Genomic DNA, 13320 nt, shown 5'->3' with positions numbered 1-13320 from the left:
CTTCACTAGCACTGCCGTCCGGACTGGCAGAAGTAGACTCGTCCTCCTCGTCGTCATCGTCTCCCTCCCGCTTCTGCTCCTCCTCATCATCACCACCACCCTCCTGCTGCTTGGCACTTGGCGACGATGCCGAGTCGTAGCTGAGCTTCGTGCGCGCCTTCTTGGCTCTGGGTTTGCGCTCCTTGTCCTCCTGCTCGTACTCCTTCAGCAGCTTCCGGGGCGAGAAGAACTTCTCCTCCTCCTCGGACTCGGGCGCGTTCGTGTTGCGTGCGTCGGACGGCGGCGCGTGCTTGGCCTTGGCGGACTTGCTGTGCTCTGTGCAACCAAGGCAAGTGGTTAGACTTTCGGGAGCAGCGCCGATGCATCATTGGTTGGGTATTGTGGGTGTACCTGCCGACTTGGTGTGCTGGCGCTTCATGGGCGTGGACGCGATGGGCGAGAGCGGGTCCGCGTAGTGGCCGTGCTGCGGCGAGGGGGACTGCTGCTTGCCCTTGCGGTTCCTGCGGCGCTGGCGCTTGCGCTTGCGGCTGGCGTCGCCGTGAACGTCTGCCATCCTCCAAAGTGCGCACTTCTTGGCTTGATTGATGCAATCACCGCAACAAGACAACAATGGCCTTTTCTCCTAAGGCTTTATCTGGACAACCCAAATCACCATAGAAACCTCAAGTACAAAAGAAGTGAGGCTTAGGATATCGACTTTAGTTCAAATTTTGCGCGCGTTTTCAAAAATATGCCAAAGATCAAGTTGAAGCCATCTTTGGCTCCGGTCTTATGACGGCCGAGGACGCCTGTCTGGTGGTGCGCTATATTGGCGTCACTCGCAGCGCTGCAGCGGGCGGAGAAGAAGGCGAGCGGGCGGGTGTAGCAGAGAGAGAACAACATGAGGCCGGACAAGCCGCTCGGGGTGGGCGCCTTGCTGCAGAGCCGGCGGCTGCTGTGGCAGCAGCACAAGCGCAAGCTGCAGTACCAGATCATGTGTCGCGTGCACAAGGTACTGGCTGCTTTCTTTTAGTGCGGTGACAGTCCACTGCAATTGCTGTGCTGACGTCGATTCATTGCTCCTTGTGTGTGGCTATCTCGTTATCTGTGTGGCTCGACAGCAGCTGGGGTCCCCTGACGACGTGTATGAGCAGCACGAGCAGCGGTTCCTGGGTCTGCTACAGAAGCTGCTGGACATCCGCAAGAGTCTGGAGCACTACCGCGCGACGGCGCTGCCCCTGTACTGCTCGGCGTGCGCGAGTCTTGGTGCGGACGTATGGTGCGTTGTGAGCGTAGACGCCGTGGGCAAAGGAGCCGACGCCGAGAAGTTCCGGCACGCCATGTGCGCTATCAACGAAACCAAGGACAAGAGCCACTTCTTCAATGCGGTGCGTCTGCACTTGAGGGCTAGAGCCTGATGAAACTAAGTGGGTCTCTGAGACTAATGGTGCTCTGCGGTGTTGTTGCGTAGGACGCCGTGCTCCTGGGCGCCTTGCGGTTCTTGGACATCCACATCAACGCTATGAAGTCGGTGCAGTCGCAGATCTCTCATCGCAAGGACGTCAAGCTAGAATTCGACCGCTACGAGCAGAAGCTCAGCAAGATGCGGAAGCGCAAAGACGGCAGGCCTTCGCAGCAGCGGCTGGAGCGCAACGAGCAGAAGCTGCAGAAGGCTCGGGTTGCGCTGCAGACCGTGACGTTCGACCTCTATCGCGTCTTCGCCAAGTACGAGAGCGAGCGAGATACGATGCTGAACGGCGAGCTGGAAATGGTGCGGCAGGTCATGCACAACTTCTACGCCAAGAACGCCGACGCCACCAACTTCTCCATCCCTGGCGAGGTCGACCACAGCGTCGTGGACAGCCGCGCCGAGCAGCTCTTCAAGGGCATGGTGGAGAAGGAGGTGGAGCAGGATGCCCTCAAGCTGCTCCCTCCCAGCAGCACGAGCAAACCCCCTCCGTTCGCAGTCGATTGCGTCCAGGCCGCTGCAGGCTTCAGTCCTTCGGTTCCGAGCGCGCTCGTGCCGACCAAACCCATTGTGACGATGCTGGCCTCGTCGGTCCCCGGCCCCAGCGCTGACAAGCAGACGGCTACGCCCTCGACGGACACGAGCTCGGGGCCCGAGCACGACAGCAACGAGGAGGACGAGCTGAGCGAGAAGCTGCGGACCATCCAGCTCACGCGCCCGTCGATCCAGCCCGTGAAGGTCTACCGGCTAGGCAGGCCCGTGGCAACCGCGGAGTAGCTAGGTAGTAAGTAGCCTGATGCAGTAATGGGAATGCAATCACTTGTGTCGAGCATTCGTAAGACAGTTTGACGACAAATCAAATCTAGTGATTTGATTGGCGAATAGTACGACTTGCCAATTCTGTTGGCACTGCCAGGCGCAGAGTGCTCGCAGGCTCTGCTAGGAAGGCCCGCGTTCCTCTTCGCTACTCTTTTTGATGCATTTCGTTGCACTTCGTATCCTGACTAATATCGGGCGCAGCATAGTAGTGGTAGTAATGATTGGCGGTTCGATAGAACTGTGCGGAGGAGCGCTGCGACACCAACAAACTCCCTCTACATATTTAAAACACCACGGCGAGCTTAGATCGTTTAGATTTCCTATTACTACAGTAGCAGGCCGAGGAAACTGGTAAGCGCCTTCAGCCGGGTTGATCAATTACTTTAGCTTTGGCATTTTTCATGTATTCCCGAGAAGTTTCGCCGCTCATTTGACTCTTAGAGGCCCTCACGTCGTTTTGTAGTTATTTGTTTGCGACACCACCAACAGCTTACCTACACGTGGCCGCGGGTGAGGTCGGTGGTGTCCACTACCGACGTAGGTGGAGCTGCAGCAGTGTGCGCCTCCGGGAGTAAGGTAGCCAAGCAAACCGCAACAAATACAAATACAAATACAAATACAAATACAAATACAAATACAAATACAAATACAAATACAAATACAAATACAAATACAAATACAAATACCAAGGGCTGACGCTGCCTTGTTGCTACTACAAAACAGTTCATTTCATGACTTTGGTAAGATCCCATAATGTATTGATTGTCTACTCCCTCGCGTCCTCCGACAACGCCTCGGTGCGGAGCATGTGTGCGCGCTCGTCGTGCACTGCTTCGCTCGGAGGCGTCCTCAGAGGACACGACAGGGTTCGTGGGCCGCACTACCGGAGGAAGAGGGGCTCTATTTGGTTATGCATTAACTAGAATTCACTATAAAGCCCTGAACGTTTTGTTTGTCAAGCTGGGCTAATGGTTCGGGTGCATTTATTTCTTAACCATTCTCAAACAAGCGTGTACATTGTAGTTGGCAGTAGGGCCGCACTACCGACTACATGTTCGTGCTTGTGAGCGCCTTATTTCGTCGGCTCGACTGTAGGTGGCACGAGCAATTCAAAAACGGCAAAGCGGTTGTCCTCGGGTTCCAACATGCTCAACGGAGGAACGCACGCAACGACACCACCCTCTGAAAGTTTTGGCCAATCGCATGGTGCAAATTGTTGTCCGACAAACTGTCTTACGTTTTGACGGACAAAATACAATGTAGCCACTGGTATACTAAAACCAAGATGTAGCCAAAATGCGTTGATTGCAAAACGTAAGACGCTTTGTCTTACGGTAGGCTCTCTGGGGCTAAGTATCGTCTTACGAAAGAGCATGAATCTCCTATGCCCTCAAAACCCAGGTGGACACGTGCTGTCAACAGTTGTCCTTGTTGAAGTTGACGCAGCGTCTGTCAGCGGGGGGATGGGCGTTAAATCGCACGCATTCAACGTCAGCAGCGAGTCGGCGCTCACTCCAGCTTCTGCGCAGTTCCCGGCACGACGTGATGGCGCCCAGCAACGCCGCAGAGCAGCCTACCGGGGAGAGCAACAGCACGGCCGCTATGCGCACGACCAAGGCGGAGTTCGTGGCCGCGAGTGGCGGCGCATACGGATACGGACGGGGCCAAAATGCGCTCCGCATCGACAAGATGCGCGCGAGCGAGTTCCCCCACCTGCAAGGCGACGTGTACCTGGACCACGCGGGCGCGACGATGTACTCGAAGACACAGCTGGACGCCACATTCCAAGAGCTGCAAGGAGGTCTCTTCACGAACCCGCACAGCGCCCATGGCAACGCGCAAGCCGAGTCGACCACCGCCAAGATCGACCGTGTCCGGCGTCAGGTGCTTGCCTTCTTCTCGGCGAGCGAGGAGAAGTACACGCTGATATTCACGTCGGGGGCGACGGCAGCGCTGAAGCTGGTCGGCGAGAGCTTCCCATGGACTAAGGACAGCACGTTCGCTCACGCGATGGACTCGCACACCAGCGTGCTCGGAATTCGGGGCTACGCGGCTGCTAGCGGTGCCGCGACCAAGTGCGTCAGTCTGGAAGAGCTTGAGCAGCTGGAGCACGGCGAAGCTCCCTGTGAACAATTGACCGCTGAAGCTGGATCTAGTGAGGAGACAGCGCCCGTGAGCTTGTTCGCTTTCCCGGCAGAGTGCAACTTCAGTGGAGTACGGCATTCTCTCGCTCTTGTTAATAAAGTTCGGGCTGGTTGCTGGAAGGACGCTTCGAATGCAAGTCACAACTCCGCTTCATCCCGGTGGTTGGTGCTCGTTGATGCTGCGAAGTATGTGGCGACGCACCAACTCGATCTCTCTGAGCACCACCCCGACTTCGTGGTGCTGTCGTTTTACAAGATTTTCGGATACCCGACGGGCCTTGGGGCACTGATCGTGCGGAAGTCGGCGCTATCGTATTTGAAGAAGGACTACTATGGCGGCGGAACTGTGAAAAGTATCTTGGCTACTCGTAACTTTACAGTTCCGCGTGGGTTGGACGACAAGGGCGATGAGAACTCTCGCTTTGCTGATGGCACGCAGTCGTTCCTATCGATTCTCGCCTTATGTCATGGGATTGAGCAGGTGGGGAAGCTGGGAATGGACAATATTGCGGCTCACACAGCATCACTGCGCGCGCTACTCGTCGAGAAACTCGCTTCTCTGAAGCACTGGAACAATCGCTCTATCTGCGAGATCTATGGCAATGACGGAACTGACACCAAGGGGCCCATTGTTGCGTGCAATTTCCTTCGTGCTGACGGTAGCTACGTCGGGTACAGCGAAGTCCACAAGCTCGCAGAAATCAACAACATCCACCTGAGGACAGGCTGTTTTTGCAATCCTGGCGCCTGCCAACACTACCTCGGCTTGAAGGAGTCCGACTTGATGTCGAACATCGCGGCTGGACACGTCTGTGGTGATGATATCGACGTGGTAAACGGTCTGCCAACCGGAGCAGTGCGCTTGTCGTTGGGATACATGTCGACGTTTGAGGACGTTGAAGCGTTCGTTGAGTTCGCCTCCAAGTACTTCGTGTGCAGAACAGCCCCAGCAACGCTGAGTAGGCCACTACCCAGCTCGAATCTTTCGCGAGCCCCCTCCAAAGGACCATATCTCTGCAAACTCACACTATTCCCAGTCAAATCATGCGCCGGTATGGATGTAGACGCCTGGCCCGTCGGGTCGAGAGGGCTCCTTTTCGACCGGGAGTTCGCGATCGTGGACTTGCCGACGGGCAGCGCGCTAACGCTCAAGACCGTGCCGGAGCTGTGCTTCTTCCACCCCGTCATCGATCTTGGACGCGAGACATTGACGATTTCGTACCATAACCCCGGAAGTTTGGAGTCTCAGCCTTCGGCAGCCATGCAGTCGACTTCCGAATCTCGATCCACACCGGCGTCGTTTACTATTCCCCTGCGTGCAGATATCTCCATAGTAAAGCACCAAGACGAAGACAATCCTCGGAGTATGCGCGTGTGCACGGACAACTGCAAGGGTCGGGACGTTGGTGCGGACGTCTCTCGATGGCTGAGCGCGTGTCTTGGGCGACAGTGCGCGCTCGTGCGGGTGTCCAGCAGCCACCTCCGCGCTTCACAAGCGACTCGACGAAAGGGGAGTGCAGGATCAACACAACCACAAGAGAAACAGGCAACAACAGACAGCGCGTCCATCGGGTTCGCGAACCAGGCGCAGTACCTGCTCATCTCGCGCCAGAGCATCGCGCACTTCAACTCGGTGCTCCGCTCGGTCGATAGCGCCCTGGCCATCAGCGAGGACGCCTTCCGCGCCAACCTCATCGTGGACGGGTGCGCCGACTCCTTCGAGGAGGACCAGTGGCAGCGCCTGCGCATCGGAGGCGGCGCTGCATTCGACGTCTCCGGGCCGTGCAGTCGCTGCAGCGTGATCAACCTGGACCATCGCACGGGCCAGTTCAATCGTCGGCCGCTGCAGGTGCTCTCCAGCTACCGGCGCGAGCGCAGCAGCATCTTCTTCGGCCAGTTACTCACGGCGCGCGCCGGCAGCAGCAACGTGTGGCTGCGTATTGGCGACCAAGTTGAAGTGGGCGGTATCCGCTCTGTCCCTGGCTAAACGAATATCGTGTTCGAGAATATCAAATCGTATCTTTCAGCGAGGTTTTTCGCACGACGCTTAAAGAGGTTTAATGGGTGCGATGAAATGACTGCAGCATATCATACTGGGCGCCAGTGCAGGCGGCAGTCTTTCCAGCACGGTATCCAAAAGGGGGGGAGCGCCGGTGGACACCAACCGAGCCACTCGCGTATTCCCCAAGTCGCAAGCAAGCCAGAGATCCCAAGCCTCAAGATGCCGAACCCGCAGGTGTTCTTCGACATGACCGTTGGCGGCGCCCCCGCCGGCCGCATCACCTTTGAGCTGTTCGCCGACAAGGTACCCAAGACGGCCGAGAACTTCCGCGCGCTGTGCACGGGCGAGAAGGGCGTGGGCCGCTCGGGCAAGCCGCTGCACTACAAGGGCAGCGCCTTCCACCGCGTGATCCCCAACTTCATGTGCCAGGGTGGCGACTTCACGCGCGGCAACGGCACGGGCGGCGAGTCGATCTACGGCGAGAAGTTCCCGGACGAGAACTTCCTGCTCAAGCACAAGGGCGAGGGCATCCTGTCCATGGCCAACGCCGGCCCCAACACGAACGGCTCGCAGTTCTTCATCTGCACGGTGGAGACCTCGTGGCTGGACGGCAAACACGTCGTCTTCGGCCGCGTCGTGGACGGCATGGACGTCGTCAAGAACATCGAGGCTGTGGGCTCGCAGTCCGGCCAGACCAAGAAGGCCGTGGTCATCGCCAACTGTGGCGAGCTGTAAGCAAGCCATTGCCCCCACCCGCCACTGATTGCTGAGTGACCAGCGACGGCTGCGCCCGCGGACCTGCAGCGCCCGAGTTCTCGCGATTCGCGCTGGCTGAGGACGCGGACGCGCCTGCTTCACATGGATAATTAAACGGATGCTTCTTTCCCCGCTTTTTTCTTGTCTTCCTCCAATCTATTGTCGTACCGGTCGGTCGCTCCTTGCTGCTGCTGCTGCTGCTTCTTGTCTACTAGTACAGGAAGCCCCCCGCCTTTGGCGGATCTTTTTGCCGAGCACGATGCGATCTGCGACCATGGGGGAAATGTAGCCACGTGTGCCGGATTCGATGACGTAAGTGTGCTTCAGAGCCTTGCGGATCTGCGTGCCGTGTCTTGTCGGCATGGCATCGAAGGTGAGGACATGCAATGAGGACAAGACACGTCACGACAGACAAGTTCGTTCAACCTTGGCACGGTACTTGTGCACTCATGAGTTCTCTTACATGAACGTTATCGAACATGCAAACGTGTACTGTGCGGCACGCAGCCGATAAAGTATACAAGGTGTAGGCATCACCTCTGTGCGCGTTGTGGCTCGCTCTTCACCATGGCGTCTGCGTAAGCGACGGCGATCGGCGCTGGACTGGCAGTGTTGCCTCGCGTACGGCGCTTTTTGAGTTGAGGAGTAGTGGCATCGTGTTCTCGAGCAGCGGCCAGTTGCTCCTCCAGATTCATCGGTGCGTCCTCCGTGAGGTCGAAGATCTCTCCTTCTGCTGCAGCCTGCTCTATCCGGTGTGTGATGGCCTCCTCAATGGACATGGAGCCCTCGATCTGGATCTCCTCGTCTTGTGCTTCAGCTCCGTCGGCGGCCGGGGCAAACATGCGCACCACTCGCCGAACTGGCGCCGCGAAGTCGGTGCACACGTACGCATCTTCGCGCTCGCCATCGAAGAACGAGTCCTCCGCCTCCACCGCCTTCGTAGTAGCTTCGTGGATGTCGTCGTAGAGTGTCGCCTCCATCGTGTCCTCAGCAATGAACCGGACCACAGTCACGAGCTCGTTCGTCTGGCCCATACGCAGCACACGGCCGATGGCTTGCTGCTCCAGTGTGCTGGCCTGCATCGGACTGAATCCGACCGGGTCTAAGAAGATTACGTGCGATGCCACCTGCAAGTTGATCCCAGAGGCGCTCGTCAGCGAGTTCAGGATAAGGACCTGGATGTCGCCGCTGTGGAAAGATGCAACGTGGGCGGACTTGGTCTCACTTGACTGGTGCTGAAGAAACACGGCGCTTGTGATGTTGGCCAGGCGAAGGGCCTTGTCCACAACTCGCACAGCTCGATCCCACATCGTGAAAATTACCACTTTGATTGTCGACAGGCGGCTCAGATACTGGACCAACGCAGCGATTTTGCTACCGTAGGCAGGCATCTTCTCGATAGCCTCATCTTGCCGAGCCTCTTTCGACTTGACAAGCGCTACGCACTCAGTGACCTGCTTGAGCTGCTCTTCGACGACGGCACGGGCCCGCGGACACCGTTCGTTCAGTGTCGACTCCATAACCTTGGCGAGCTTTTCGACCTTGTCCATTGTGTTGAAGTACTTCAATATATAGTCTTCAATCTCGCCCTGGTGGTAGAACAGAAGCTCTGTTGGCTCTGGTATGTCATCGCCAAACTGGTAGTGCTTGTACAGCATTCGGAAGCCGGCTTTAGTCTCTCCACTGTCGTCAAAGAACTTGCTGAGCCCAGAATTCTCCAGGTCGTCGAAGCAGTCCCGCACGTCGGCGTAGGTGTTCAGGCGAATTGCGCGACATATCTCGACCGTGTTGCGAGTAGCAGCCTCCATGATCTCCACTTCATTCTTGCGCTTCGTCGCTACTGCCAGCTGCCGGTTTAGGTGGTAGTCTTCGTCGCGATACACCTCGCTGGGACTCTTGATCTTGGTAAGCGGAGGTGTTGCGGTGTCCTTCGACCCATTCTGCTTGCCACCGCGTTCGCGCTCAACAACACGGTCCGAGATGCCGGCGTGCACGCAGCTTTGACGAGCAGACTTGTACTGCTCACCCCACAGCATCTCTGAGACCGCATCCTTACCGCTGACCGGCGCTTCCTCTGGGACCACAGTGTCAGCAGAGCCCTCTTTTCCACCGGCAGCCAGAACGTCAACGTCTCCAAGCGCAAACACATCAAACTCGGACTGCTTCGTCGCTAGGACACGCTCGATCCTGTACAGTAGCAGCTCCTTCGGGTGCAGCTTGACGGGGATGTAGGTCTCGTCCACTTTGATCTTGTCCGTGATAGCCTGCTGCTTCACCTGCGCGCAGTTGCGCAGGTAGAGCTTCCGCTTGATCTCATCGAAGGCGGGATCATGCGGCAGCAGCCGGAGTCGCTTGAAGCCCAGCAGCTGGTTGTTCGCGTACATTGACTCGGCTTTCCCAGGGAACGGCGTGGCCGTGATCAGCCACACGTTCAAGCAGCGGTGCGTGAGCTGAATAAAGCAGTCCCTCGCGCTCTTCCCGGGCAGCACCAGGTCCTGTACCTCCTCGAAGATCACGCGTCTCCACGGCTTCTGCGGCAGATGCAGCGGCGTGACCCACAGCGGGCCGCTGTACGCCTTGTGCACGAACTTGGCCGCCTCCTCGTACTCCTGCAGCGCGATGGGGTCCACGACCATTGGCTTGGGCCTTCCTCTCACCTGCAGCTCCGTCGAGAACAGCTGGCCGCGCCTGTAGTGGTGGTTCCTCGACTTGACGGCCTCCTCCACGCCCACGAGCACGAGCATCCGGTTGGAGATGTCCGCTCTGGCCGCCGGGTTCTCCACCAGCTCCATGTACTGCCTGAGCCCGAGCACGACGTCGATCTCGCCTGGCTTGACGAACTTGTCCACCTCGAGCTTCCACTGCGCCAGCAGGTGCGACGGCGCCACGAGCAGGTTGGCGCCCGCCGCGTAGTCGCGCGGCTCGCCGGCGATGAGCGCCAACATCGTGGCCGTCTTGCCCGTGCCGATGGCGTCGGCCAGGCAGCCGCCCTTGGAGAAGTAGTCGAGCATGCCGAAGTTGAACTTGGCCACGGCCTCGTCGCGCGCCTCGATCTGCAGCATGCGGTGCAGCGAGCGGCGCTGGTGCTCGTACAGCGGCGTGTCCGCGCGGAAGGCCGCGGGCGTGGGCTCCTCGGGCGCCGTGAGCGGCAGGAACGGCACCTTGAACTGCACGTCCTCCGCCACGCGCGTGGCCGCGCTCGAGCCCACGAACGCCTCGATGGACGCCTGCGTGATGGACTTGCGCTTGGCCCGGCCCATGGTTGCTGTTGCCCTTGGGACTGCCGCCGACTGCACTCCCGAGTTGAGTGACTTTGGTTCAAATTTGGCGGGAATAAGCTCCCGCGCTATTGAGGTACCGATTGCCTGGTACAGTTGCGTATCGTACATCACATGTACCGATATTTCGGTACCGGGTCTAGCGGTAGGGAGGTCTCCCTGCACACTTGCACGTGTCCGCAAGCCCGGCAGTAGCGGAAGAAGAATCCAGAGCGCAGATGGAGAGGAAGGTGCCGCCACCGCCTCCGCCGCGCGGGTTCGGCGCGCCCCCCGCGGGCGTCCAGGCGCCGTTCGCGCGGCGCAGCGGGCCGCCGAGCGCCTTTCCTCCCGCCACGAGCACCAGCGAGCAGAGCGCGCCGCCGCCGCCGCCCCAGCAGCCGCACGCGCCGCAGTCCTTCGGCTTCCAGGGCGCTCGAGCGCCCGTAAACACGAGCGCGGGCGCCACCAGACGCGGATGGCGGCCGGGACGAGTCGGAGGTCGCCACGACGTGCGTAGACGCTGGGTACTTCACGCAGAGTTACCGGGAGAAAGATACTAATTCGTGCTGCTTTGTGTGGTTACCTTTTCTTCGTCATAGTCGCCGCTGTACGGCAAGCACCGCAAGCGCCCGTCGTCCTCGTCCATCGACAGCAACGTCAGCTGGAGCGGCAGCGAGATCGAGGGCTTCGGCGCCGCGCAGGCGGAGCAGGAGCAGGTGTCGCGGCTGAGCTGGGCCTCGTCCGTCGCCGCCAAAGAGGAGGCGCAACCCCCGGCTGCTGCTGCGCCGCAAGACATCGCGCCTGCTTCATCGCTCTTCGGAGCTCCCGCTGTGGAGCAGGTGGCAGTTCCTGCTCCGGCTGCTGTCGAGAGCGAATTGGAGACGAAGCAGGAAACTGGCATTGATGCCGGACAAGGCGTGCAGCCGCCCAAGACGCCGCTTGGTAAGCCCACGCAGGACGACGACGGAGCAATCAGCGCGGCGCAGCGCGTGCGCATGGAGCTGTCCGCCCATGCGGGCAGCCGTGCAGGCTCCCGGTCCAATAGCTCGGAGAATATGTTTGCGAACATTACTCCGCCGGTCTACGATGAAGAAAAGAACGGCCCGCAGTCGTGCCCGTCGACGTTCAACAGCACCAAACAGCCCCAGTTCTCTATCGACAAGTTGCGGCAGCTGCGCAGTAACGAGCTAGTCGCGTCCAAGCTGCTGCCCACGCGCACGAGTGTGAATAGTCTTATGGGGTACGTGCGGGAATTGCAGCTCTCGGAGGCAACTCTGCGCAAGCAACTGGTGAAAACGAAGCAGCACACAGAAGAGGAGTTGTCGCACTCGCTGTCGAAGGTGAGCGAGCTGGAGAAAACGATGCAGGAGGTGGAAAGGGACCGGGAGGAAGCACGGCGGAAGCTGGAGGAGCAGGAGAAACTCATCCGGGATCTTGCAGCCAAGTTGAAGCAGGCGGAGGCTGCAAAGGCGAGGAGTAGTGCTTCAGCTAGCGTTGATGAGCTGCCGCCAATCGCTGAGGAAGTGACCCCGCAAGTGGAGACACCCGTGACGGGCGCGGAGCAGCCACCGATCCAGGAGGCCCAATCGACTGAAGAATCCACTCAAACCCCAGTTCCCCCCACGCAACCTTCTGCCACTTCGCAGAACGAGGGACCAATGCCTCCTCTGCACCCTGACCAGCCTAAGGACATTTCCCGTTCTGCTCAGTTCGGCCTCGCATCACCTCGATCACCGAACCGGCCGCTCTGGGACCCATGGGCTTCTGGAGGTGCAACCCCGATGAAGAACCTGCCCCCTGTGTTCAACATCGGATCGACGGGGTTAGATCCCGTTGCATCTTCATCGATGGTGGCTGCAACGACGGCAGACTCAAGCGCTGCTGGAGACTATGAGCTGAAGTCAGTGTTAATGTCCCCACGCCGAGCACAGGGTCAGGGTGAAGCCCCCAGAACTGGCGACTCCGCTCAGATGGAGCAGACCGAGTCCACTTTGGCGCATCCTGAGCAGGATCCTTCTCCTCAGTTTCCGGCGCCAGTATTTAATGTGGGGGCGATGCCGTACCCGCAAGAACAAGACGTTGTTTCGGCGGAAATGAAGACCGATAGTCAGAGTGTGCTGACGCTACAAGAAGCTCCTCCTTCACGAGAGGAACCTATGCTCTCGACACCTCCACTCGACAGAAACTCACTCGAGGCGCGTGAAGAAACTGTTGCTGCTGCACAGGGTGATGTGGCAGGGTGGAGTGATTTCCCGGCTCAACAAGACGGACATCCTGGTATGTCCTCCGCCCCACTGCCATCTGCAGCAAACACTGTTGAAAGCAATGAAGGTATGACACCCCATCCTCCGACTGCAGCTTCAGCCATTACGCCACCCCCTGAAAATGCCCCTCCGCCAGCAAACGCGCCTAATGTCGTCACGGCCTCAAGTGAACATGTTTCAAACACTCATTTTGAGCCCGTTCCAGCGGACAGTGTTTCTTCTGGAGCTATGGACGCTCCACCGTTAGGTGCTTCTCTCCCCCCGTCTTCCTCGGCACCCAAGGCTGAAACTCCGACTCCCCCGTCTCCTAAGAAAAAAGAGACCAAGACTGTGGCCACAGAGCCTGTGTCATTAGAGACGCTTCTCGTAGACTTTTTCACGGAAGTGGACAAGAAACGGCTGAAGATGGCGAAGGTGTACGGGAAAAGATACGCTGGTCGGGAGAAGTTCCTATTCACTGAGCTTACGAAGCGTTATGGTGCAGCGAAGGTTGCTGCGTTGAAGGCTTGCTTTGAGAATGGCAGCAGTTCCGGTGAGTCCGGCAGCAATAACAGCACCAGCAGCCAAACTATCAAAGGCGCTACCAATGGCGAGACCAGCACCAAGTCTTCTGAAGCCCCGGCTCCTCAGA

General features: G+C 58.7%; 5 protein-coding genes across 5 annotated transcripts; 4 read left to right on the top strand and 1 right to left on the bottom strand.

Annotated features, from left to right (window-relative positions):
* The first annotated feature begins 825 nt into the window (after nucleotides 1-825).
* On the top strand, nucleotides 826-2281 carry PHYSODRAFT_350075 (hypothetical protein). The gene is made up of 3 exons (XM_009522134.1): nucleotides 826-991; nucleotides 1104-1367; nucleotides 1451-2281. The coding sequence occupies exons 1-3, from the start codon at nucleotides 881-883 to the stop codon at nucleotides 2222-2224; spliced, it is 1149 nt and encodes a 382-aa protein (XP_009520429.1). The 5' UTR covers nucleotides 826-880; the 3' UTR covers nucleotides 2225-2281.
* A 1587-nt stretch (nucleotides 2282-3868) lies between these two features.
* PHYSODRAFT_480999 (hypothetical protein) lies at nucleotides 3869-6397 on the top strand (the record flags this gene model as incomplete). The annotated part of the gene is made up of 5 exons (XM_009522133.1): nucleotides 3869-4345; nucleotides 4430-4501; nucleotides 4598-5369; nucleotides 5403-5875; nucleotides 5996-6397. 5 exons carry the CDS (start codon nucleotides 3869-3871, stop codon nucleotides 6395-6397), a joined length of 2196 nt encoding a protein of 731 aa, XP_009520428.1.
* Nucleotides 6398-6593: 196 nt separating this feature from the next.
* Nucleotides 6594-7306, top strand: PHYSODRAFT_285045 (hypothetical protein). Its single transcript, XM_009522132.1, has one exon. The coding sequence runs from the start codon at nucleotides 6632-6634 to the stop codon at nucleotides 7145-7147; it is 516 nt and encodes a 171-aa protein (XP_009520427.1). The 5' UTR covers nucleotides 6594-6631; the 3' UTR covers nucleotides 7148-7306.
* A 395-nt stretch (nucleotides 7307-7701) lies between these two features.
* Nucleotides 7702-10428, bottom strand: PHYSODRAFT_359412 (hypothetical protein; the record flags this gene model as incomplete). Its single annotated transcript, XM_009522131.1, has 1 exon — nucleotides 7702-10428. One exon carries the CDS (start codon nucleotides 10426-10428, stop codon nucleotides 7702-7704), a length of 2727 nt encoding a protein of 908 aa, XP_009520426.1.
* Nucleotides 10429-11420: 992 nt separating this feature from the next.
* PHYSODRAFT_458051 (hypothetical protein) lies at nucleotides 11421-11819 on the top strand (the record flags this gene model as incomplete). The annotated part of the gene is made up of 1 exon (XM_009522130.1): nucleotides 11421-11819. A coding segment is annotated over one exon (399 nt), but the record flags the coding sequence as incomplete, so codon positions are not given.
* Nucleotides 11820-13320: the final 1501 nt, after the last annotated feature.

The sequence above is a fragment of the Phytophthora sojae genome, assembly GCF_000149755.1.
Source record: "Phytophthora sojae unplaced genomic scaffold PHYSOscaffold_2, whole genome shotgun sequence".
Taxonomy (NCBI): Eukaryota; Oomycota; class Peronosporomycetes; order Peronosporales; family Peronosporaceae; genus Phytophthora; species Phytophthora sojae.
This window is presented reverse-complemented; position numbering and strand designations above follow the sequence as displayed.

Coding starts and splice junctions, on each gene's coding strand:
- PHYSODRAFT_350075 (XM_009522134.1), top strand. CDS start 881: ATGAGGCCGGACAAGCCGCTCGGGGTGGGCGCCTTGCTGCAGAGCCGG. Junction 992..1,103: donor TCATGTGTCGCGTGCACAAG/GTACTGGCTGCT, acceptor GCTCGACAGCAG/CTGGGGTCCCCTGACGACGT. Junction 1,368..1,450: donor AGAGCCACTTCTTCAATGCG/GTGCGTCTGCAC, acceptor GTTGTTGCGTAG/GACGCCGTGCTCCTGGGCGC.
- PHYSODRAFT_285045 (XM_009522132.1), top strand. CDS start 6,632: ATGCCGAACCCGCAGGTGTTCTTCGACATGACCGTTGGCGGCGCCCCC.